The 21,797-nt window shown below is 61.0% G+C and overlaps 2 protein-coding genes across 2 annotated transcripts; one reads left to right on the top strand and one right to left on the bottom strand.

Moving 5' to 3' along the window:
• Nucleotides 1-2,670: 2,670 nt before the first annotated feature.
• On the top strand, nt 2,671-6,876 carry MRPL45 (mitochondrial ribosomal protein L45). The gene is made up of 8 exons (XM_056362506.1): nt 2,671-2,788; nt 3,046-3,241; nt 3,728-3,845; nt 4,232-4,330; nt 4,961-5,009; nt 5,237-5,386; nt 5,470-5,643; nt 6,164-6,876. The coding sequence occupies exons 1-8, from the start codon at nt 2,732-2,734 to the stop codon at nt 6,221-6,223; spliced, it is 903 nt and encodes a 300-aa protein (XP_056218481.1). The 5' UTR covers nt 2,671-2,731; the 3' UTR covers nt 6,224-6,876.
• Nucleotides 6,877-7,936: 1,060 nt separating this feature from the next.
• On the bottom strand, nt 7,937-21,022 carry GPR179 (G protein-coupled receptor 179). Its single transcript, XM_056362507.1, is given in 12 exon segments — nt 7,937-14,840; nt 14,842-15,091; nt 15,442-15,588; nt 15,676-15,781; nt 16,063-16,201; nt 16,631-16,869; nt 16,950-17,059; nt 17,483-17,551; nt 17,748-17,944; nt 18,099-18,201; nt 19,086-19,194; nt 19,973-21,022. Coding segments are annotated over 12 exon segments (7,389 nt in total). The 5' UTR covers nt 20,776-21,022; the 3' UTR covers nt 7,937-9,723.
• Nucleotides 21,023-21,797: the final 775 nt, after the last annotated feature.

Below are 21,797 nucleotides of genomic sequence, written 5' to 3'. Positions count from 1 at the left end.
CTACTGGAGCAAAAAGCCGTTCACCTCCTGCCTTGCTCCCGCTTTCCATGCCCGGGCACAGCCAGTGGCCACGGGGGGCTCTCCCCGGCAGAGCCACCGGGCGGGCAGCAAGGTCAGGGGCAGGATAAACCTATTCCTGGAGCAGAGCTGCTCGCAGTGCAGGAGGGTGACCAGGGGATTGTCTCCTCTGAGCTTTAATTCCCGTCCCCGCTGGCTGTATGGGGTGCTGGGTGCCCTCCTGGTGTGTGCCCGGTGCTGGGGGCAGCGAGCGGGCTCGGTGGTCCCACCGGCCGCAAGGGCTGGCGCTTGGCAAAACGCTCCGGGTGCCTTCTGCGGCTGCTGGTCCGCGCTTGAGATATTGTTAGATGACAGATGCTGCTGTCAGCAAGAATCCAGCAAGAAAGAAAGGAAGAAAGGGGGAGCCTCCACCGAGAAAGCCGGGGGGAAGCCACCTCCTCCGCCGTGTCCTGATCAAACCGGGTTCTCCTGCAGTGCCAGACTGGGGAGGGCCTGGGGACACATGGATGGGGTGGGAGCCAGGAGCTGTAATTAGCCCAGAGACTCTGCAGCCACCAACCGCTGCCAGTGCACCATTTTAATTAGGAAAACAAGGCGGGGGGGGGGGAAGGAGGGGGGAAGAAAAGAAAAAGAATGGTCCCCGGAGAGGCTTTTCTTCTCTCTTTTGCTGGAGTTTTTGCCGGGAGTGGGAGCAGCCGGAGGGCACCGGCTAATCCTGCCTCACAGGTCTGGGCCGGCGGCTTAGGGCAGGAATCTCTGGTATTCAGGAGCACAAGGGACAACAGCACTGGAAGCTGCAAAGTGGCTCCTGGGGCCTCTTGCTCTGCTGTTCCCAGGAGGTTGGGAAGTGTTTTACATCATTTCCCCCTCTCGCTGCATGGGGATGCGTGCGTGCAGGGCTGCCCATCGCCCTCCTGCCTCGCCACCTGCCTGGGGTGCATTGCACCAGGATGGAGGCAAATGTGGCCGAGCCCCTGCCTGGGGCTGGCAGGGACAGCTCAGCTTTGGGCGGGTGCTGAGCACATCCCACTTCTGCTGATGCTCACTCCAAATCCCAGCCCTGGTCCTGCTCTCCCATGAGGCAAATCCCTGCACGATGGTTTTGCAAAGGGAAGGTCACACGTGGGTTGGTGGCACCGTCAAGTGGCATCTCCAGAGGTCACTGCTGCTGGGCGAGCCCTGGCCTGAACCGCAGTGGCAGGGATGCTCCGGGGCCGTGGTCCCCAGCAGCCCCCCCACGGTGAGGATGTGGCCCCCTGAAACGGCTGCCCATGGTGGCTAAACCAGCTGAGATGGCATCGCAGGGCAGCTCAGCAGCTGGGAAAGCCAGCTGGGCTGGGAAAATCCAGTCCCACGAGTCCTGAGCCGTGGGAAAGTGCCAGGGCCATGGGGTGCTGGGGCTGGTGACTCAGCCCCAACTGCCCTGGGACCGGCTCGGTGGCCCTGGGGCTTCAGCCCTGTTTTTCAGCAGGGAAACAGGCTCCAGTGCTCCTGCCAGGGGTGCAGCGGGGAGGATCCCCCCTCTCCCATTTTGGCCCCCTTCTGAGCATCACAGCAGACTTCCAGAGCCACCGCCACTGCTGCAGATGCAACCGCCCCCCCCTCCATGTGCCCGGCTCCCCCTGTACCCCCCAGCACAGCTCCGAAGGGCCACTCCCGGCTCTCCACGCTGCCTCCAGCACAGATAACAGCGTGGGCTGGGATCAACGGTCTCAGGCGCAGCAGAGCCGTCACTACACATTAACCAGCTGTCCGATGGAGCAACGCTTCCCCATCGCCAAGATCAACAGTCCCCACAGCAAACTGGGAGCCCAGCCAGGTGCCGCCAGCCCAGCCCAGAGCCTCCCAACAAGCCCCCCACTCCCCTGGGGCCACCCCGGGCTTTGCACCCTCATGTGGGTTTGTCTTTGGGTCAGCAAGATGGACCAAGGCCTCATCCTGCAGCTGTGGGCAGGTGCTGAGCATCCCTGGGGGTGGCCTTGGGGCTGCCCGAGCCGGAATTTCAAGGGAAAGGGTTTTGGGGATGAGCGTGGGTTGGTTTAGGTTGGCTTGAGGGAGTCAGTGCTGCACCCCCAGAGCTGCTGCAGCGTGGTATGGGGGGGCTGTCCCATGGGGCCTCAGAGCCCCCCAAGCCCCCTGAGCCCCCCACCCACAGCCCCCAGTGCTGCTGCAGTGCCAAGGCATCAGGCCCCCATTGCTGCTGTGCCCAGAGCCAAGCTGGGCTCCTAGAGGGCCCTGCAGGTCCCCGAGGGGGCTGGGGGGCTCTGCAAGCCCCCGGGTGGTGCTGAGGGAGATGCACAGGTCCCCGGGGGGGCCCTGCAGGCTCCCGGGTTGGGGGGTGCGCAGGCCCCAAGGGAGGCCCTGCAGGTCCGCGGGGCGGCTGGGGAGCTCTGCAGGTCCCCGGGGGGGCTGGGGGTCCTGACATCCGCCGGGCGATGCGGAGGGTCCCTCGCCTGCCACGTCCCCCACCCCCTTTCCCGGCGCACGCCGCAGGCCACCCCTCCCCCCCCCGCACACTGCACCACGCACCGCGGGCCCCGCGCCGCGCGCTGGGGCGGAGCCTCCCCCGGCCCCGCCCCCTCCGCAGCCGGTGGAATTTTCCACCCGGCGCCGCGGGCTCCCGCTCGGCCCCCCCTTGAGCGCGCGGGCCCCCCGGGCCCCGCCCCTCCCCGCTCGGCCCCGCCCCTGTCCCGGCGGGCAGCGCGGCTGAAAGATGGCGGCCGCCATGAAGGCGGGCCTGGGTCGGCTGGGCCTGCGGGTGTGCTGGCAGGTGGGGACCGGGAACGGGGCTGGGGGACCGGCGGGGGGGCCGAGGGGGGCGGCCGAAGAGCCACGGGATGAGGGATGTGGGGGGCACAGGGCCGAAAGAATATGGGGCGGGCCATGGGACGAGGAGGGCTACAAGTAATGGCGTTAGGTGCGTTTACAGCTGCTCTGTGTCTGGGAGGTGCGAAGAGCAATAAAGATGCTGGTGGTGTTTCCTGGCCGTTGAGCTAACACCCCCGCTTTGTTATTTTTCTTCCTTAGGCTGCGGAGTCTGTGCTCCGTCCTGCTGGAGCAGCTTCGGCCTGTCTTGTTGTCCCAGTGAGAACGAAGAAGCGATATTTTGTCCCCGAATGGGCCAGAGAACCGTCCCCTAAAGCGAAAGAGAAGAGACTCAAGGCTTTGGCGAAAGTACTTCCTGAGGAACGTGTAGAACGGACTTTCTACCTGGCTTCCACAGGTGGTAGAAAGGCTGCTTTGGTCTCTTCTCAAGGGCAAAACTAGTGCCAAGTAGCAGCATGGAGCAGTTAGCCTAAGCGGTGTGGCCATGGTGACAGAGTGCCTTTCTGCAGTAGACTGAATTACACACTGCCTCCTGGTAGGGCTAGTAGCTGCCCTGCTTTACCTCAGAAGTGTGTCAAGCTGTTGGCCCCTGCGTCCCTGGGGACAAGGAGTAGCAAGGGGGGGGGTCACGTTCCCTGCTGCTGAATGTGTTTAATCCTCCTATCCTGGGCTGTGTGGAAGAGGAGAGCAGATAGCAGACACCTGTCACTGCTGACAAGCTGTGTTAGACCAACAATTGTGTGTGTGCTCAAATTTCATCTTACAAACATTATCAGGGTAGAATCCTGCTGCTCCAGCCCCCAGAAGTCAGGGTGCTGCCTCTTTGTTTCTTTTGTGTTGCTGTTTCTGAGCCCCCTCCTGAGCTTTCTTCTCTCTCACGCAGCTGATATTATAGACCCGTACATCCCTCCTGAGGGCGATGCCCGCTTGACCTCCCTATCCAAAGATGGGCTTAAGCAAAAGATGGAGAAGATGAAGCAGACCGCTGTCTCCCAGCTAGCGTACGTACCTTCTTTTTAATTAGTCTGTGGTGCAGAAGTTTTGCTCGGTTCTGTCAGGCAGTGGTGAGGTGGTGTGTTTTGTTCTCTACCCACTTCTTCCATTGTTGCTGTTGTACCACTTCATGGGGAATCCCAGATGTGAGAATGACCGCGAGGCACCTGTACTGGCACAAACGGATACAGCGTGCAGTCATTTCCTTGAGGATTCTTTGGGTTTGTGGCACTATGTGTTGTGAGCACCGAGCGGTTATGTCTTAGTGGGGAGTTTCCTGTCTCGGTTGCTCCCTGGTAAAAGCTGGCCTTGAAGATTACTGTCATCATCTGAAACGTACAAGATGGTTCCAAGTTGTTCTCTACTCACTGTAGAGCTTTTCTTGTCTTTTCAGTCTGCGGAAGATAAAAGATCATGATCCAGATTTCAGCACTAAAACCTTCCCAGAGAAGGCACAGGAGATATTTATTGAAGCTCACAATTGCCTGGCAAAGTAAGACCTCTTCTCTGATGTGGTTATATGGGGCCTGCTTCTGTTTGCTGATACGCTCTGGTTTCTTCCTTGTCTTTCTAATCCTTATACCTCCCCTGCAACAAGTACTTTATTTTCTTCTGCCCCCATCTCTGTGAAGAGTAGCGTGTTGGAGGTTTGATTAGTTCCCACTCTTGATAATGAAAAGCAGGTTGCAGAAAATTCGTCTTGGCTCGACCTGCAGAGGAGATGAGCTGTTGCAGCACTGGTGTTATCAGCGGGTGAGTGGGTGGTTGGTGCTGTTCAGGATCATGCTGCAGGGGATTGTTTGGGTATGAAATGATATTCCACTGGCTTGCTCCACTTTCCAGTAATAGAACAGATTTCAAAACTGCATCACTCTTGGTTACAATTCCAAACATCAGTAAAACATTTAGGTCACAAACTGGCTTCTCAAGGATGTTGTGTCTTTCCCTGAAGTCTTGTCAACTAGCTTGCATTCGTGTTTTGATTTTGTGCCGAGATCACAGCTGAGAATTGCACTTTTTCTGTTTTGCCAGTAGATTGTGTGTCTTCTGGGGAAGCAGGAATTTGTGAGTAAGCCTCTTCGCAACATCTGTATTCAAGTAACTGGATGTGTTTCACTTGCAGTTTTAACAAGCAGAAACTTCACTCCCTGGTGACAGAGCGCTGCTACCCAGTAAGTGTTTATCTGGACCTAGCGTGTCCTTGATCTCTTCCATGTTCTTTAAGGCTCTCTAAACCTGATTATCTCTCTTTTTATCTGGATATGATAAAGACAGAGCTGGGAGGGAAAGCACAAGCCTAAGTAATAGCTAGCGAATACATGCTTCGTGGTATATAGTAGTTTGCTTATCATTCAAGTCACATCCTATTTAAGTTGGTGCTTATTTTTTGTCTTTATAGGAAATGGTCCGTGGGAACAGGTACAAGACCATCCGGTGGAGTTTTGTGGAGTCACTGGAGCCTCCAAGGGTGGTTCATATTCGATGTGACAGCATCGTGAATCGAGGCAACCTGTACGGCCAGGTGACAGTGCGGATGCACACGCGGCAGGTACGTCCCCTTGTGCCCCTTGCATTTCCCAGCTGACTCCAACCTGCTGCCAGCCCAACATAGATTCTTGGCTCTTTTTACAGATTTTGGCAATCTATGACCGCTTTGGGCGGCTGATGTATGGTGGGGAGCAGGTGCCCAAGGACGTTTTGGAGTATGTCGTGTTTGAGAAATACTTGGTCAACCCATACGGCACATGGAGGATGCACGGCAAGATCGTTCCGGAGTGGGCTCCACCGAAGGGCCCCATTATTAAGGTAATGCCACCAGGAAAAGACACCAGCATGGCCTGTGGCTGTGAAACACAGGTCCCTAGTTAATTCTGGACAAAACCAAAGCTGAGCTTCCTGCAATGGGAAGGTGGTGGATTAATCTGCAAGCAGATGTATTTATTCATGGGGTGTTATCAGCCTCTAGCACCTGGAAGCTGTAGCAGGAGGCTGGGGGTATTTTATATGTATGTGATAATTTAGGGGGTAACTGCTCCCTGTACACAGCCTGGCAAAGTGCTGCAGGTGCTCTGTCTTCCTGTGTTACTAAAAACAGCTCCTAGAGAGGAAGGAGGTGAGAACTGTAGTGTAGTACGAGGCCTGTCATCTCATTCCCCCGCTGTGTCCTCCCCCGTGCTGCCGCCATCTGGTCATCTTCCTGTGCAAGGCCTTTGCACTGCCAGATCCCCTGCTCACCCTTTCTCATGCTCTGTAACGCAAAAAATTCCTGTTACAGCAGTTCAGAGCTGCTCGTGTGTCGTGCTGATTCTGTTCCGTGCTTTTTCAGACGGTGATGATTCCTGGCCCAACCTTGAATCCCTCACAAGAGTATGAAGAAATGAAGTGAGAATTGCCAGAGCCTGTGCAGACAGCCTCGAGTGAAGAAGTGGAGAATGTCTGCGGAGGTAGCGGGTTGGATACGGCTGTGCCTTTCCAGTGAGCAGTCAACAAATGAAGTGGCTTCAGAAATGAATTCAAGTCCCTGAGAAGTTGTCGTTAAAGGAGCAAGAGGGGCTTGGAAGGGGAGTTCAGAGCTCTGGGAAGAGCTTTACTCTGTCCAAGAAGACTTAGTGTGCTGCAGCTTAACTCCCTTGTTTCTGTAAAGACAAGAAGTCTGTTCTCTTTGGGACTGCTCTCTAGGCTAACCTCTGTCCTGAACTTGCATTGTGCGAGCCCTTTGGCAGCAGAAGTCTGTCCAGACATAAAATATTTGGCACTTCCATGGGAAATGCCAGAGACCTGGTGGGCTTTCGTTAAAACTTGCAGCAGTAGGTGTTGGCACTTTCTTTTCCTGTCCTCTTTCCCTCTTTGTACTGATTCCCAGGCTTCTTTTTTTTTAAACAGAAAAAAGGGAAGAGCAACCAGCACACTTTAAATCAAATTCTCTTGGGTGGGAACTGCAATTGGACTCCTGCTGAATGGGTGCTTGTTAGTGGCCATGCTCCCCAAAGGGGCTGCAGCACAGCACCAATAATTCAATAATAAAACGTTTACTCCTAAGGTCAGCGTTTTGTGTCAACCACTGCCTTTTTGAAAGGCAGCATTTCTCGTAGCTGATGGGGTTTGGTGCCTTCCTTATAGATGCTCATGAATGCAGCGATGGCGTGGTGTTAGTGAGTGGCTGGCACCATCCTGTGGACATGATGACACTAGCATCAGGTCCCCTGGTTTTGGTGGCTGTGTGGGTCGAGGAAAACATGTACGCAGAGGTTTACCTTTTTCTGGGACTGGGAGTAAGCCAGTGAGTGCTGATCTGTTACTGCTCTGTGTTGCTCAGTATTCAGTTCTAGTCACAGAGCACCATATTCACTAGGCGTCGCATAACAAAGCTTTTTCTTTTTCAACTTTGGCTTGCTTTTTAACCAGTCATTTTCCAGAGATTGTAAGAGTTAAGTAAGTTTTCTTTTTCTTCTTCCTTGACAGAGATTTTACAGGGTGTGCTGTAAAAGGGTTATGGCTCCTTATGCTTGCAGAGTTGTTCAGTGTTTCTTGTGATGTTCTTTTGAAAGGGCAGAATATCATCTTCATGCTCTGTTAGGAGAGGAGCCAGCGATGGAATCCCTTTCATCTTTTTGGAAATCAGAGGGGTGTCACAATCTGTCTGCCTTTCCTGAAAGAACCTACTATATTGAGCCTTCTGCCTACGCTTCATTCATGAGCTGAAGAGAGATTCGGTGCTCCAGCATGTGCAAGCAGGGCTGGGAGCTAAAATAAATTAGTGTGAGCTGCCTGGTTTGTGTCTGGTGTGACTCAGGCAGCTCACAAGCAGGTATGGACGCGACTCCTCAACCAGCACCTACAGACAAGGTTCTTCAGCTTTGGCTCTGAATGAAAAGAGCGTGTTTTCTGGTGGAGTGACCGGCTTTGCTGGGAGAACGGCCTTTCCTGCCAGTCTAGCAGCATTTGGCTCCCCATCTCCTCTGCCAATATTCAGACCGTTGCATCTAAACCACTACTGTTCCTGGGTTTCCTTTACAGCCTCGCTGCTTTCTGTTGCACCTCTTCCTTGAGCATGTTTAGTATCTTACCCACACCCCATAAATCAGCCACTAAGCATGCGCTCTGTAGATAACACTTTTTATTTTCTGTATGTACATTTACTTACACGATTGGATGGTCATTTGACGTTCAGCGCTGAAGACCACAGACAACAGCAACACCACTTTCTAAGGAGAGTGGAAGTAAGGGACAAAAGAACGGCAGGACAAGCATGAGCCCCAGCCTTGCGTGGAGATCAGAGGGAGAGCCAAAACCTTCACTTCAGCTGTCTCTTTATTTGCTTCCATCTAAGTGGAGCAGAGGGACAAATCTGGGGAGACTGGAGGCTTTGTTGTTTCCCAGCCGCTGCCTTCCTGATCCTGAGGCTTCTCCCCATGCGTGTGGCTGCATCCCTTCCCTCCTGCATTTGTGAGTGGGCAGGCTGGAGTAATGGCAAACCTGGGAGCCTTGTCTGATGCTCTGGAGGTCGTAGTGCCTCCATGGGCTCAGCACCTTCTCGGTCGTACAGGAGTCTCTTTGCATCTGCCTCAAAGGAATGGGTCTTGCCAACACAGGGAGAAGTGGAAATGTGGGACGGCAAAAGGCATCCAGCTCTTCTACAGATGGGCTGTAAAAGCGAAGGCTTGCTAGTGCCGGTGGAAATGCTGATGGGGAAAACTCTCCTGTGATGGGAAGGGGAGCCCTGGGCGTGTTTGCACACGTGCACACACAGGATGAGTGAAGAAGCCAGTAATGACAAAGTGCTTTGAAAAGTTAGTGGCATTGTTAGTTAAGACAAACATGTTAACAGCTGAGTTGCTGCAAGAATTAGAAGTGTAGCAGTGCTGTAAAGTTAGAGGAGAGGTTAGTATCAGGAATACCCATCTCAGCCTTTGTGGATGTGGAGGTTTGTAAAAGCAGAGCAGCGGGATGGCCCGAAGTTTGGGTTTATCCCACCCGGGTCAAGCGATAGGCAAAGGCGTCTGGGAACAGAGATGGTGCTGGGCATCGCCAAAGCGCGGCGTGCAAGCGCTGGGCTGGTGGCGCTGGACCAGAACAGCAGACAGGTTTGCTTGGTGTGTGTGGAAGTCTTGTGGCTGGCTCGGTGACTTCAGAGGACTTTTAAAGGTAAATGACTTTAAGGAAGCAAAATGTGGGGCTGGCTGGGAACAACAGGTCTTTATCCCAGGCTTCAGAACTTGCTTGGACCTAGCAGCGCTTACAGAAACCGCCCTGGCTTAAAATAGAGGTGACAGCAGTGCTGGGGGACATCAGCTGGGCTGCGGGAACCCTGGAAAGCTGTTTTCCTCCCCAGCTGCATTGTTTTGCTGCCCTGGTTTGACTCCCTTTGTTTCAGGGTCCAGCTTGCTGAGACTGTGGGGCTGCGTATTTCGGGGTGCCAAGCAAGCCCCTCCTCGCTGTAAACCTCCCCATGTGGTAGGAGGCTGTTGAGCTGCTGGGGAGCTCGTGGGTGAGGGTCTGTAGCCACCAAGCCGCAGCTTTGTGTCCGCTGTGCTGGTGGCAGCGAGCGAGGCTGGCACCAGGGCTGTTCCGATGTATTCGGGTGCCGGGCTTGGACCGAGGGGACCCTGTGCTGGGCCAGGTGCCTGTAGGTGAAGGACGGATGGTGTTTGCAGGCTGCTGCCCGGCCTGAGTGTCGATGAAGGCAGATGTTAACTGTCCCCTCGCTGCGTTGGTCCCCAGGCCTGGCTGGCTGGTGGCCACTGCTGGAGCCCGCTGGGAGCGTGGCCATGCTGCTGGCTTTGGTGGCCACTTCTGTCCCCACTCAGGGAGGCACCAGCCTTCAGCTCAGGGCTTTCCATTTGTGAATGCCGCGTCTGCAGCCGGCTGGTGGTCAGGTGGAGGGAGCTACTCGTGGTCCCATGGGCAAACGGCGGGTTTGGTTTCACTCACCCCCCTGCCTCCGTCCCGGGGGCTCGCCCTGGCTCTGCCCTGCCTGCAGAGGGTCGGGGTGGGATCCACGCTCTCCACCTCCCACGGACACACCTCGGAGGTTTTCCTTGTGTCTGTGCTGGTCTTGTCAGATGCTGATGGAGCCTCTTCTGCTTCCCAGGGACAAACCTGGGCTATGCTGGCGTCTGGGCTGAGGCTGCTGCCCACCGTGGGAGCTGCACTTGCTCCCCGAGGCAGTGGCTCTGCCCTGCGGCCCTGCGGGGGCTGGATGCCTGGCAGGATGCGACACAGGGGCTTGTGCTCAGCCTTGCCATCAGATATGCCCTTGGGTTTTTTCAGCAGGGCTGTTGGAGACACGGCACTAGCTCCTGCTACCAGCTTTGACTTTCCTGTTGCAGCGGGAGATGCTCTGTGCTCTCCCTGTGGGTGCATCCCTGGCTGGAAGCTTTCCTTCTCAGACGTGGTAGGCTCTGCTGCTTCCCAGGGACAAATATCAGATTTGCTGTCTGTGCTGCTGGACTTCTTGGGCAGCTCTTTCTCTGTAGAAGACTTTGGGGAGAATTCCTTTGTGCCCACACTCTCCCATGGACAGATGACCTCGTGCTCACTGCTCCCCTTCTCTGGTGGTTTGGAGGCACCTGCTTTTTGTGGTGGGAGGCTTGCCTTGCCCGGGACTGCTCCTTTCGCAAGCAGAGGTGCAGCCACCTCCCCGGAACAGATTTCTGCTTTATCGGTGGCTTCAGCTTCCTGTGCCTCCCAAGGACAGACCTCTGCCTTCAGGCTCTCCACGCTTTGGGATTTCTTTGAAGGCGATTTGGTTATGTCTGGGCTCCCAGCGCGGGGTTTTGCTGGGGGCTGCTCCGTGCCCAGGCTCTCCCAGGGACAGATTTCTGCTTTATCGGTGGCTTCAGCTTCCTGCGCCTCCCAAGGACAGACCTCTGCCTTCAGGCTCTCCACGCTCTGGGATTTCTTTGAAGGCGATTTGGGCAGATCTGGACTCCCAGCGCGGGGTTTTGCTGGGGGCTGCTCCGTGCCCAGGCTCTCCCAGGGACAGATGGACTCACGGTCTGCGCTTGATTTCTCCTTTTTTCCGATTATTTTCTCTCTCATCTCTTTGAATAGGTCTTGACTTGTGGAAGGGCTTTTGCTGACTGTGGAGAGACCATCTCTGCCCTGTCTTGGTTTCTCTTTACTTGATGGTGGGACAGCCACCTCCCAGGGACAGATTTCTGCTTTATCGGTGGCTTCGAGCTCCTGCACCTCCCAAGGACAGACCTCTGCCTTCAGGCTCTCCACGCTCTGGGATTTCTTTGAAGGCGATTTGGGCAGATCTGGGCTCCGGGCGCGGGGTTTTGCTGGGGGCTGCTCCGTGCTCAGGCTCTCCCAGGGACAAACGGCCTCTCGCTCGCTGCTGCCCTTCTCCAGGGATCTCTCCGGGCTGGCTAACGCTGCCTGACGTGTGATGCGCTTTTCCCCCTTTGAACTCCCCCCAGCACCCGGCTTTGCCTTTGGCTGAGCAGAGGGAGGTGCAGCCACCTCCCAGGGACAGATTTCTGCTTTATCGGTGGCTTCAAGCTCCTGCGCCTCCCAAGGACAGACCTCTGCCTTCAGGCTCTCCACGCTCTGGGATTTCTTTGAAGGCAATTTGGTCATGTCTGGGCTCCCAGCGCGGGGTTTTGCTGGGGGCTGCTCCGTGCCCAGGCTCTCCCAGGGACAGATGGACTCACGGTCTGCGCTTGATTTCTCCTTCTTTCCAGTTATTTTCTCTCTCATCTCTTTGAATAGGTCTTGACTTGTGGAAGGGCTTTTGCTGACTGCGGAGAGACCATCTCTGCCCTGTCTTGGTTTCTCTTTACTTGATGGTGGGACAGCCACCTCCCAGGGACAGATTTCTGCTTTATCGGTGGCTTCGAGCTCCTGCACCTCCCAAGGACAGACCTCTGCCTTCAGGCTCTCCACGCTCTGGGATTTCTTTGAAGGCAATTTGGTCATGTCTGGGCTCCCAGCGTGGGGTTTTGCTGGGGGCTGCTCCGTGCCCAGGCTCTCCCAGGGACAGACCTCGTCCTTAATGCTCTCCACACTCTGGGATTTCTTGGACTCGGTTTTTGTGCTCTCCAGGCTTTTGCTAATGAGCTTTCCTAAGATCCCTGTGTCCCTGCACACTGGTTGATGGCCCTTGGTGTCCGTCAGCTTTGCTTTGGTATCTGCAAGTCCTCTTGATCCTGGTTTGTTTTCCCCTTTGGAAATCCCACATATGTCCTGACTCGGTCTATCCTTCCTCAGCGGAGCTGCAGGCTCTTCCCAGGGGCATATTTCTGTTTTAGCGCGTGGCTCATCCTCTGCTTCCCATGGACAAATGTTGGCCTTTTTGCTATCGATAGTTCCTGCTTGCTCGGATGATGTTTTGGGCAGAGCTGGGTGTTTTGCTGTGAGCCCCGTGCCTAGCTGCTCTGCACCTTCCCCAGGGCAGGGGGGTCCCCGCTGGCCGCTCTCCTTGGCCGTGGCTGCAGCCGTCTCTCCCGTGCTCCTCGGGGCTGCTTTGTCTGCGGAAATCCCGTTTTTCGCTTGGGAAATCTCACCATCACCCAACTTTCCTGCATTGGGTAAGGCTGTTCCTTTTTCTCTAGGACAAACTTCTGCATCGCTGTCAGCTGCTGCCACTTCCCAGGGACAAACCGAAGCCCGTGTTGGGCTCCTCGAGGTCACTTCTGGCAGCTCGGAGCTTCTGGGCGCAGGTTTCGGTGGAGGTCCCTTGCTGCTGGCGCTGCCCCAGGGCTGGCCGGCTGCTCGCAGGCTGCTCCCACTGTCCTGCGCTCTCGGCAAACCCAGGGATTTTGGTCTGACACTTTTCACCCGCTTGGCCGGCTGCTGCTCAGCCCCCTCTGCGTCCCAGGGGCAGATTTCTGCTCTGATGGTCCTTCCCTGTTCCCCCGTCTCCCATGGGCAGACCACGCTGCCTGCTTTCTCCAAAGCCGCTTGTGGCAGCTCCGAGGTTTTTGCTGGCTTTTCCGTGCCCAGCTCTTCCCCCTGGTGCCGGGGGTCCCCCTCGCTGCTGCCCTTCCTCAGGGCTCTGCCCGGGTCCCAGCGCTCCCCCTCGCTCCCCTCCCAGGGGCCAGTGTCTATTTTAACGGTGGAATCTGCCTGGGTGTCCTCAGGACGGACCCCTGCCTGCCTGCCCACCATGCTGCCACGTTTCTCTGCTGCAGCCAGGGCCACCTCCACGCTCCGGCTCCTTGCAGGGACCCTCTCAGCATCCTGGGCCCCCCTGGCAATGAGGGGCTCGGGCTGGCTGCCCCCCTTCTCCAATGCCTTGGCCAGGCTCTCCTTGCCCAGTGGGATGCCGATGTCCTCCCGGGAAGCAATCGCCTGCTGGTGCAGCAAAGCTCCTTTTCTTGGTGGGACACCTGGAGCTCCCTGGGGACAAACCTCAGCCCCTGGCTTCTCAGGGGATGGGCAGGGGCTGCTTGCGGCAGGTTTTGCATGTGGCCACTCCACCTCTGCGTGGTCCCAGGGGTGGATGGACCTGCTGGCCCCCCCTTCTTTTGGTGCCATCAGTCTCACGATGGCTGCAGGACTGTCCTTGCCCAGCTCTGCCGTGGGATCCTCGGCCCCTTGCTGGGGATGGGTCTGTGCCCTCCCGCTGCCGGCCACCACCGGGGTTTCTCGGGGGTGTTCAGCTCCTTGGTGGCCAACACTGGGTGGGACCTTGTGCACTCCCAAAGATGGCTCCAGACCCCCACCGGCATCTGCCTCCCCCCAGGGAGCGCTGGGCTCTTCTGCCAGTGTCCCCCCATCCCCTGACCCTGGGGCTGGGCTGTCCCACTGTCCTGCCCCACCATCCCCTGAGCCCGCGGCTTCCCGAGCAGTGCCAGCGTTGTTGTTGTGCTGGCAGGGGACCACAGCCCCCTGCCGTGAGTGGGCAGGGGGCTCGCTGCCGGGCCTCTGCCGGCTCCACTCAGGGCTTTTTGCGGCGGGGTCTTGGCTGATCCCCCCAAGGGACACAACTGCTGTCTCTGCTAGGTTGGGCCTCTCCCTCCTGCTGCCCCTCTTCCTGAGGCTCCCCTCGCCCTCCCTCTTCCCCTTCAAGATGCTTTTCCCCCTGGAGCGGTTGAAGGCTTTGATGGCGAGTCCCAGACCCCGGATGGAGGACTTCTGGGAGGACAGCTTGAAGCTGGGGGGGGTGGCTGGTGTGTCACCGGGGGTCCCTGACTCTGCTGCTTCGGCAGCTTTTTCCCTTCGGCTCAGGATCTCCTCCTGGACCAGCTCCCAGGGGCAGACCTGGGCCGGGATGGAGGCTGCGGTCAGCAGCCTGCCCTTCCCCCCCTGGGGGGACGTGCACCTCGGATCTTCCTCCGCCACCCCCACCGGTGTTCCCTCCGGTTCTCCTGCCTGTGCCAGGGGTTCCGTGGGTGGCTCTGGGCTGTCCCCAGCTGGTGTGGCACGTTGCCCCAGGCTCTGGTAGCGGATGGGTGGTGGTGGTGGGGTCCTTCTCACAGCCACGCGCACCCGCCCTGGGAAGTGGGAGCTGTCGACGCTGATGCTCTTGATGGGTGCGTAGGTGACGTGTTTCTGCACCTTGCCAGGGGGGGACGTGTCCTCCTGGGAGCCCCCCTCGGTGGGGCTGGAGCCGCCTGGCAGGGAGGCACTGGGGCTTTGGGGCTTCCTGGCTTCCTTGGGGGGTCCCTGGCATGTGGGGTGCCCCGAGGCTGGGGCGGAGGGGGGCCGGTTGGCGTGCCACTCCTCCCGTGCGGCTTGGCTGGCGGCAAGCAGGGCCTCGTCCCACGCACCGGCAACGACGCTGAGCGACTTCTGCAAGGGGGCTGCGCGGGGCAGGGGGGGCTGCCCGTGCCCTGCCAGGTTGTGGGCACTAGCTGACTTGCACACAAGTGGGGTGGCGTCGAGGGACTCGCTGTCGGATTGCTCCGAGGCTGTCACTGCCATCATCTTCCTCCCCCCCGCCAGCTCCCCGGGGTGGCTGGAGGTGGGCGAGCCTCCCCAGGGCACCTGCGTGGGACCCTCGGTGCTGTGCGACTTGCGCAGGGCAGTGGCATGGCGCCGGGAGCCATCATCCCGCATCCGCAGGCTGGCCCCGCCGGCGTCGGGGAGCCGCTTGGCCGAGGAGCCGCGGTGTGTCGGGGGTGACCCCACGCTCCCTGCTGCTGCCCCGGTGTGCCACCGCCTCGGGCAGCTCGGCGACGCGGCGCAGGATGGAGCGGCCCAGGCTGCGGCGAGAGCTGCGCTTCTTGGGGAGGTGGGGGTTGTTGGCTGCCATCCTCCACGTCTTGTGGGCCTCCAGCTGCATGTAGAGCTTCTTCAGCTCCTCCTGCGTGCCGCGGGCGGGGGGGACGCGGCGGAGAGAGGGGAGAGAGGAGAGCACGTACGATGGCACCGCACGGGGGCTGCGGCTGGGGCGACCCCGCAAAACCCCAGCTTGGCCCCCTGGGCTGGGCTGTCCCCGTGTCCCCAAAGCCCCAGCGTTGCCCGTCCCTCCGGCCCGGGGGGAGCAGCAGTTTTCCCCGCCTGTGGCAGGTGGCGGTTTGCCCTGCACCCCCTTTTTGCCCCCCCCCCCCCCACTTCTGCTTTGCATCAGGAGAAAGATCGCAAAAGGCACCTCTTACTCTGCGCGGGGCTGCATAGCTAGCGTCAAAAGAAGGTCCTGAGTGTGCCACCCACCCGAATGTCATCGGGGTCGAGACTGTGCTCGCTCCAGGCGGACGCGATGCTGCTGTTCAGGCAGGAGCCCGAGTGCCGCATGTCCAGCTCGTCCTCGTAGACCTCGGCCGCAATCTCCTCCCGCAGCGGCGAGCCGGCGTGCAGGAACTGGGGCAGGCAAGGGGGGAGCTCGCTGAGGGGGTCCCCAAAACGCCGGGGAGCCCCGTCTCCCCGAGTCCCCGGGCCGGGCGTTACCTTTGGGATGAAGAGCAGCACCAGCGTCATGGTGATGGTGCCGTGGGTGTGAGCGAAGAAGAGCAGCAGGGTCCAGTCGGGGTGCAGCGAGGGAGCCATGATGAACCTGGAAGGGGTGAGGAGGGCAGCGCCAGGTCCCACCGAGCCGCCCGCAGCCCCCCCTGCCCAGGGACCCACGCAGGGATTTGTGTCCCCCCAGCCCAGGGATCCACGCAGGGATTTGTGTCCCCCCAGCCCATGGACCCACGCAGGGATTTGTCCCCCTAGCCCAGGGACCCACGCAGGGATTTGTGTCCCCCCTGCCCAGGGACCCGCGCAGGGATTTGCCGCTGCATCGCCGGGGGTGGGAGCGGGGGTTCCGGGCACCCTGGGGGTGCTGTGCCCTACCTGACCACGTGGAAGGCAGCCGAGATCATGAGCTCGTTGTGGAGCGCGATGCCCATGTAGCGAGGCTCGTGGAAGGCGGAGGGCACGGCGCGCGTGGCGTAGCACAGAAAACTACCCCACAGCAGGAACAGCATTTCGGCTGGGGGAGAGAAACCGGGGGAGCGATGCTGAGCATCCACCCCCATCACCCTGCTGCCATCACCATGTGTTCTTGGGTGGCACCGCTGGATGCTGAGCTGCAGGGAGGGTGCTGCTGCCTGCCAGGATGGGCACGTTCAGCTTGGCTGCCATCGGCACGTGCAGTGGCTGGAGCCAGGACTGGTGCAGAGCATCTTCCAGCACGGCCACTGGCACCCACTGCCTGCACTGGGTGATTCACCCTGCACCAGGGTGAGCCCTGGGGACGCTCAGGGGAGAGGGTGGGGAGCAGCTCAGGTGCCCCAGCCCTGCTTGCAGGCTCCAGGCAGATTAAATAGACAAGGAAACGAAGACAGCACATGCCACATTTACAGGACGGGGTCCTGGGGCTGTGAGGACCCCTCCAGGATGCCACGGGGGCTGGTCTCACCGATCACCATCATGTAGTCCCAGCGGTCGTGGCTGCAGATGTAGAAGTGAAGCCCGTGGGTGGTCTGGGTGCGGATCACCAGCGGGATGTTCTTGTCGGCGTTTTCCAGCATCCCGATGGTCCAGGCCGCCAGGAACCACAGCACCAGGAGCAGGATCAGCCCCAGCATCTTCAGCACCCGCCCACTCGACATGTAGTGCACCCGCTGAGCCGTGCGGGACAGGAACACCTTCAGCACCCTGCGAGGCATGGAGGGGTGAGCCCCCAGCCCGTCCCCACCGCGCGGGTCCCAAGCACCCATCCCCCCCATCCCGGGTACCTGTACAGCTTGAGGGTGATGGTGCCATAGACGATGGTGAAGCCAAGCATGCGCACCCAGCGCAGGACGATGCAGCGGAAGATGCTCGGCTTGAAGTACAGGATGAACACCTGGGGTGGTGGGAGAGGGGGGTTGGTGGGGGGCAGGGGGCCGGGTCCTGCCTGCCGGCGGTGGGGGTGGGGGGGCAGCACAAGCCAAAGGCTCAGAAATCACCCGCTTTCGGGGCAGCCCCACTGCTGCTCTTCCCCCTTGGATCTACAGCATCCGCCCCAGCGGGAGGGAGAGGGGATTTGAGCAGGGATTAATTCCTGCAGCCAGCAGGAGAAAAGGGATTTGGTTTCCCGAGAAGGTTCATACCGCAGCTGCCCGGGGCCGTGCCAGCAAAATTAACAATTAGGTGGAGTTGTGCCCGTGCCCTGCTCAGGGCCAGCTCGACGCCCTCCCCCGGGGGGGCAGCCGGCCAGGGCCAGGCTGCACAAGCTCTTAAACCCCAGCCCCGAGGTTTGCAGCCCTGGGGGCAGCTGGATACTCACCGGGAAGTAGAGGAGGAGGGAGCCAAAGAGGATGGTCTCCAGGAGGACAACTCCTGACGCCCGGATCCTCTGCGGGGACAGAGGCGTCAGGGTGCAGCCAGGAGCCTCGGCTGGTGCCCGGCAGGGATGGAGCCAAGGCACGAAGATGCCCCGGAGCGTGCCAGGCTGTGACATCCCCCTGAGTCCCCCTGAGACCCTGGGGTTTGGGCTGGGAGGGGAGCAGGGCAGGGGGCGGCGGGCAGCGGGGATGCCGGGGATGCCTTGCCTTGCTCCGTCGGAAGTGGTAGGAGACGAGCATGCTGAGGAAGACGGCCAGCATGCAGCAGGCCTGGCAGGACAGGACAGCCGCCCGCAGCGCCCAGTCCTCCTGGATCAGGCAGGGCACATCGTCCTCACAGGTGGCACATCCCTGGCGGCAGGGCCGGCACGCCAGCCGGGACCCCCCGTCTGCCCCCGCCATGCCTGGGGACAGAGCAGCGGCCAGGTGAAATCACCACATCCCGGGGCTCGGCAGCACTTTCCCAAAGCCCCCCCCCCCCCCCAGCCCCCAACCCCAGCGCTGTAGTCATGTGCCACTGGATGAAACAGGGACCCCAGGGCTGGGTATGGCACCCACCTGCCCGGGCACCGCTGGCCACTCCGCCAGCCCCGTAGAAGCCCGGCTTGCACCGGCACAGGTACCTCCCGAGGACGAAGCCACGGCTCTCCTGGGGGACACACTGAAGGAGACAGGCTGAGATGCACGGAAGAGCGAGGGCTCATCCTGCACCCCATATGTTCCCCCCAGCCCCATGTCCCCCCTGCACCCAGGGCTCCAGCAGCCCCCAGCCTGTGGGTACCCGACTCCACACCATCCTCCCCCATGCCCAGGAGGAATCAGTGGTTAAACATTTCAGAATTAAAAACCAAAGCTTGGCCCCCAAATCCCTCCCTAAAACCTAAATGGACACCTAATGCAGCAAAGCGCACTAATCCTGCCCAGCCATGACGGCAGCGGCAGGCAGGGCATGGCCACCCTAATCCCCCGTGGCCAGATCCTGCCCCGCATGGGCCGGGCTGGCAGCTTTTCTGGGTATTGTTGTTTTCTGGAGAGATTCCCGGTGGCAAAGCCCGTCCATCCAGAGGGCATCACCCGTGGGAAAGGGAAGCTGGTGACACCTTTCTCCCTTGGGGACAGCTTTTTGCCAGCGGGGTGGGACCCTGACCCACACTGAGCTGGGGGGCTGAGGGGGTTGGGGATGCTGCCGGTTATGCCAAGCCTTGAAATGAGCTCAGGCATCACTGGGTGGGCACCGCCGAGGGGGGACTGGGGGCTGTTGGTGGGGGTGCTGTGCCCACCGGCTGCCAGGCTCCGGAGCCCGGCTGTCCCTGCGGTGCCCGGGCAGGGAGCAGCCGGGTCACACGCTGCCGCTGGCAGTGGGGAAGGAAGATTTGCACAATAAACCCCTCGGCTGCGGCACCCAGAGCAGCTGAACCAAGCAGATGGATCAGCCAGGAGAGGATAAAGCTCAGCCCAGAGGGAGGGATACGTGGCAGGGACAGCCTGGCCGGGGGGACAGGGATGGTCCCCAGCCCTGCGGTACAGGGTGCTGGGTGCCAATACCTGGGTGCTGTTGAGGTCACAGCGGTGGGTGTCCGCGAACCAGCCCGGGCCGCTGGCGCACTGGTTGATGGCCACATCCCGCAGCTCGATGTCGACCCGCACAACGCCCCTGCAGAGGGATGGGGTCAGCCCAGGGGGCTGTGTGGGGCATCCCCCCTGCCCCCCCCTCCCCACGCCCCCCACCCAGGGTGGCCGTGCCCCACCGCTGCCTCTGGGACAGACAGCAGGGGAAGGGGCAGCCGCGGGGGTGGCTGGTGTGCTGGTGCCTGGGCTACTGGGACAATGCGAGGTGCCAGCAACGTCCCTGGACCCCCGGGCAGGGGTGTCCCCCCCTTGCAGCCGTGTCTGGGGGGGCTGGAGCTGGGGCAGGGGTTTAATGCAACAAACTGGAAAATAGGAGCTGGAGTGGCCCCTGTGTGCCACCCCTCACCCTGAGGGACCCATCCTCTCCCCTGGGTGCTCCAAGGGGGACACGGCTTGGACATGGGACCGTGCCCCCGCTCTGGGACTAAACCCAGCTGCCCCCTTCCCTCGCCAGTGCCTCCCACCCCAGCTCACACAGGGGGTGCTGGGGTGCAGCTGGGACCCACCAGTCCAGGGAGACCCCCAGCCCAGCTCCCCCCGCTCCAGTGCGGCTGTGACAGGGGGCTCTGGGGGTGTCAGCCCGGGGTGGGCAGCGCGGGGGACAGCCGAGGGGGGACAGGGGGCAGCTCCATGCCTGTGGATGTGCAGATACCCCCACGCGCACACGCACGGGGATGCAGGCAGGGTGCTGACACGCACCCCGCACCCTGGGGTGATGCCACCAGCTACCCCCCCAGCACGCACCCAGGGCACCCCCCAACCCTCTCTTACACCCCCCCACAGCCCCTCCGGGTACCACTTACTTGAATTTGGGGCTGAGATCTGGCTTGAGCCCGTAGAAAGCGGAGGAGAGCGTGACCACCCAGGCAGGCAAGAACCTGCCGTCCCGGCACTCGAGGAACGGTGGGGACCACCGCACGTGGCCCGGCTCCCCCACGTAGCTGTCCCCCTGCTGCCATTTGGGGGTCTCCATGCTGCGCAGGTCATTGCTGAGCACGCGCTTGCGGAGAGGGGGGGTTCGCTGGGACTTGAGGGCGTTGAACCACTCGTTGTCCCAGCTGAGGTTGCCGAGGCTGGGGGCGGCAGCGGAGACGTCCTGCAGCAGGATTTCACTGTCCCCCTTGGTGGCCTGCAGCATCAGCCGGGGCTTGGCGGCCAGCGGGTGGGCGTCGAGGGCGAGCACCGCCCGGCGCACCCATGGGTGCCCCTCGGCCAGGCTGCGCACCAGTGCCTGGTACCACTCCACGTCCTCGGCCACGCTGGCCTCGCGGATGTCGTTGGTCTGGAAGAGCATGTTGAGGAAGTTGGCGGCGTGGGCCAGCGCCTCCGGGGCAGCACGCAGGGCGGCACGCAGCGCCGGGGGGGGGCCGAGCCCCGCTGCCCCCGCGGGGACCCCCCGGCTGCAGTTGGCCTGGGCCAGCCGCTGCGCATCGCCCGTCTGCAGGAAAGCCAGCGCCGCCGCCGAGCCCTCGGGGTCCCCCGGCGCTCCCGGCTCCACTGTGGGCACCCCGGAGGGTGACGGGGTTGGGGACCATCCTGCCGGCCGGGGGGGTCTCTCCGGTGGGCGCTGGGCCCCCCCCAGGATGGTGCCGTGGATCAGCACCATGCGCAAGCACCAGAGCAGCAGCCACCGCCATGGCCCCATGGCAGGGGCTCAGTCGAGGCCCCCGGCCCCCCGCGGTGCCACCGGCCGGCCCGGGGGGGGCATGGTGGGCACAGCGCCCGAGCCGGCCGGGAGCCCGCTCTGCTCCGTGGGGCCAGACTCGTGCTCTGCCGCCTGTTTTCCTCCGTGGGCGATGCCGGAGCAGACGTCAGCGGCTCCCAAACGTGTTCAGCTGCTGGCGCTGCCCGCCTGGAGCCCCCCCGCATCCACCCCCGCGCTGCCGCCTGGGCAGGTCGCGCTGCCGGGGAGCCCCCCACCCTGAGCCCCGCGGGGACCCCCGCACCCAGGCTGGCCATGATGCAAGCACATCCTGATGGGAAGCCATGGCAACGCAGCCGGGAATTTTCCTCCCGGCATCCCCCTCCCCGCGGCCCCCTCAGCAGCTGGGGGGGCGAGGGGGGGGAAGGTCACCCGCTGGGTCCCCATATGGTCCCGGGCTTCAGTCCCCGGCCCCCCCAGCCTTAGGATGGCGACGGGGGGGGGGGGGTTGGCATACATGTGGGATGTCCCTGTGGGGATTGAGGGTGGGGAGTGTGGTACGGGGGTGGGCACGGTGCCCCCCGGCGGGGCCTGATGCCCACCCCCCACTCCCAAACTGGGGGACGGTGTGCGGGGGTGCCATGCAGCACTGGCTCGGTTACAGAGGGGAAACTGAGGCACGGGAGGCTGCTCAGCCCCCCCCCCCCCAGCGACCTCCCTCCTTGCCAGCACCCAGGTGGGGGTGGGGGGAGCTGGGCCCCGGCCCCGCTCCTCCCGTGGGGTGCACTGCCTGCCAGAGCCGTGCAAGAGCCGTGCAAGAGCCGTGCTGCAACCGTGCGAGAGCTGTGCAAGGCCGTGCAGGCCCGCAGTACGAAGGTGCTGGGTGCCCGTGCCTCAGTTTCCCCTACTGCACCCCGCTCTCCGCGGGATGGGGGCAGGGGGCTGCTCCAGGCACGCCGGACCCCTCGTGCTCCCCCGGCCCGCCG

This window comes from Falco biarmicus, chromosome 17, assembly GCF_023638135.1.
Source record: "Falco biarmicus isolate bFalBia1 chromosome 17, bFalBia1.pri, whole genome shotgun sequence".
In the NCBI taxonomy this organism is placed as follows: Eukaryota; Metazoa; Chordata; class Aves; order Falconiformes; family Falconidae; genus Falco; species Falco biarmicus.
Note: the sequence above shows the minus strand (reverse complement) of the source record. Positions and strands in the feature narration are given on the sequence as shown.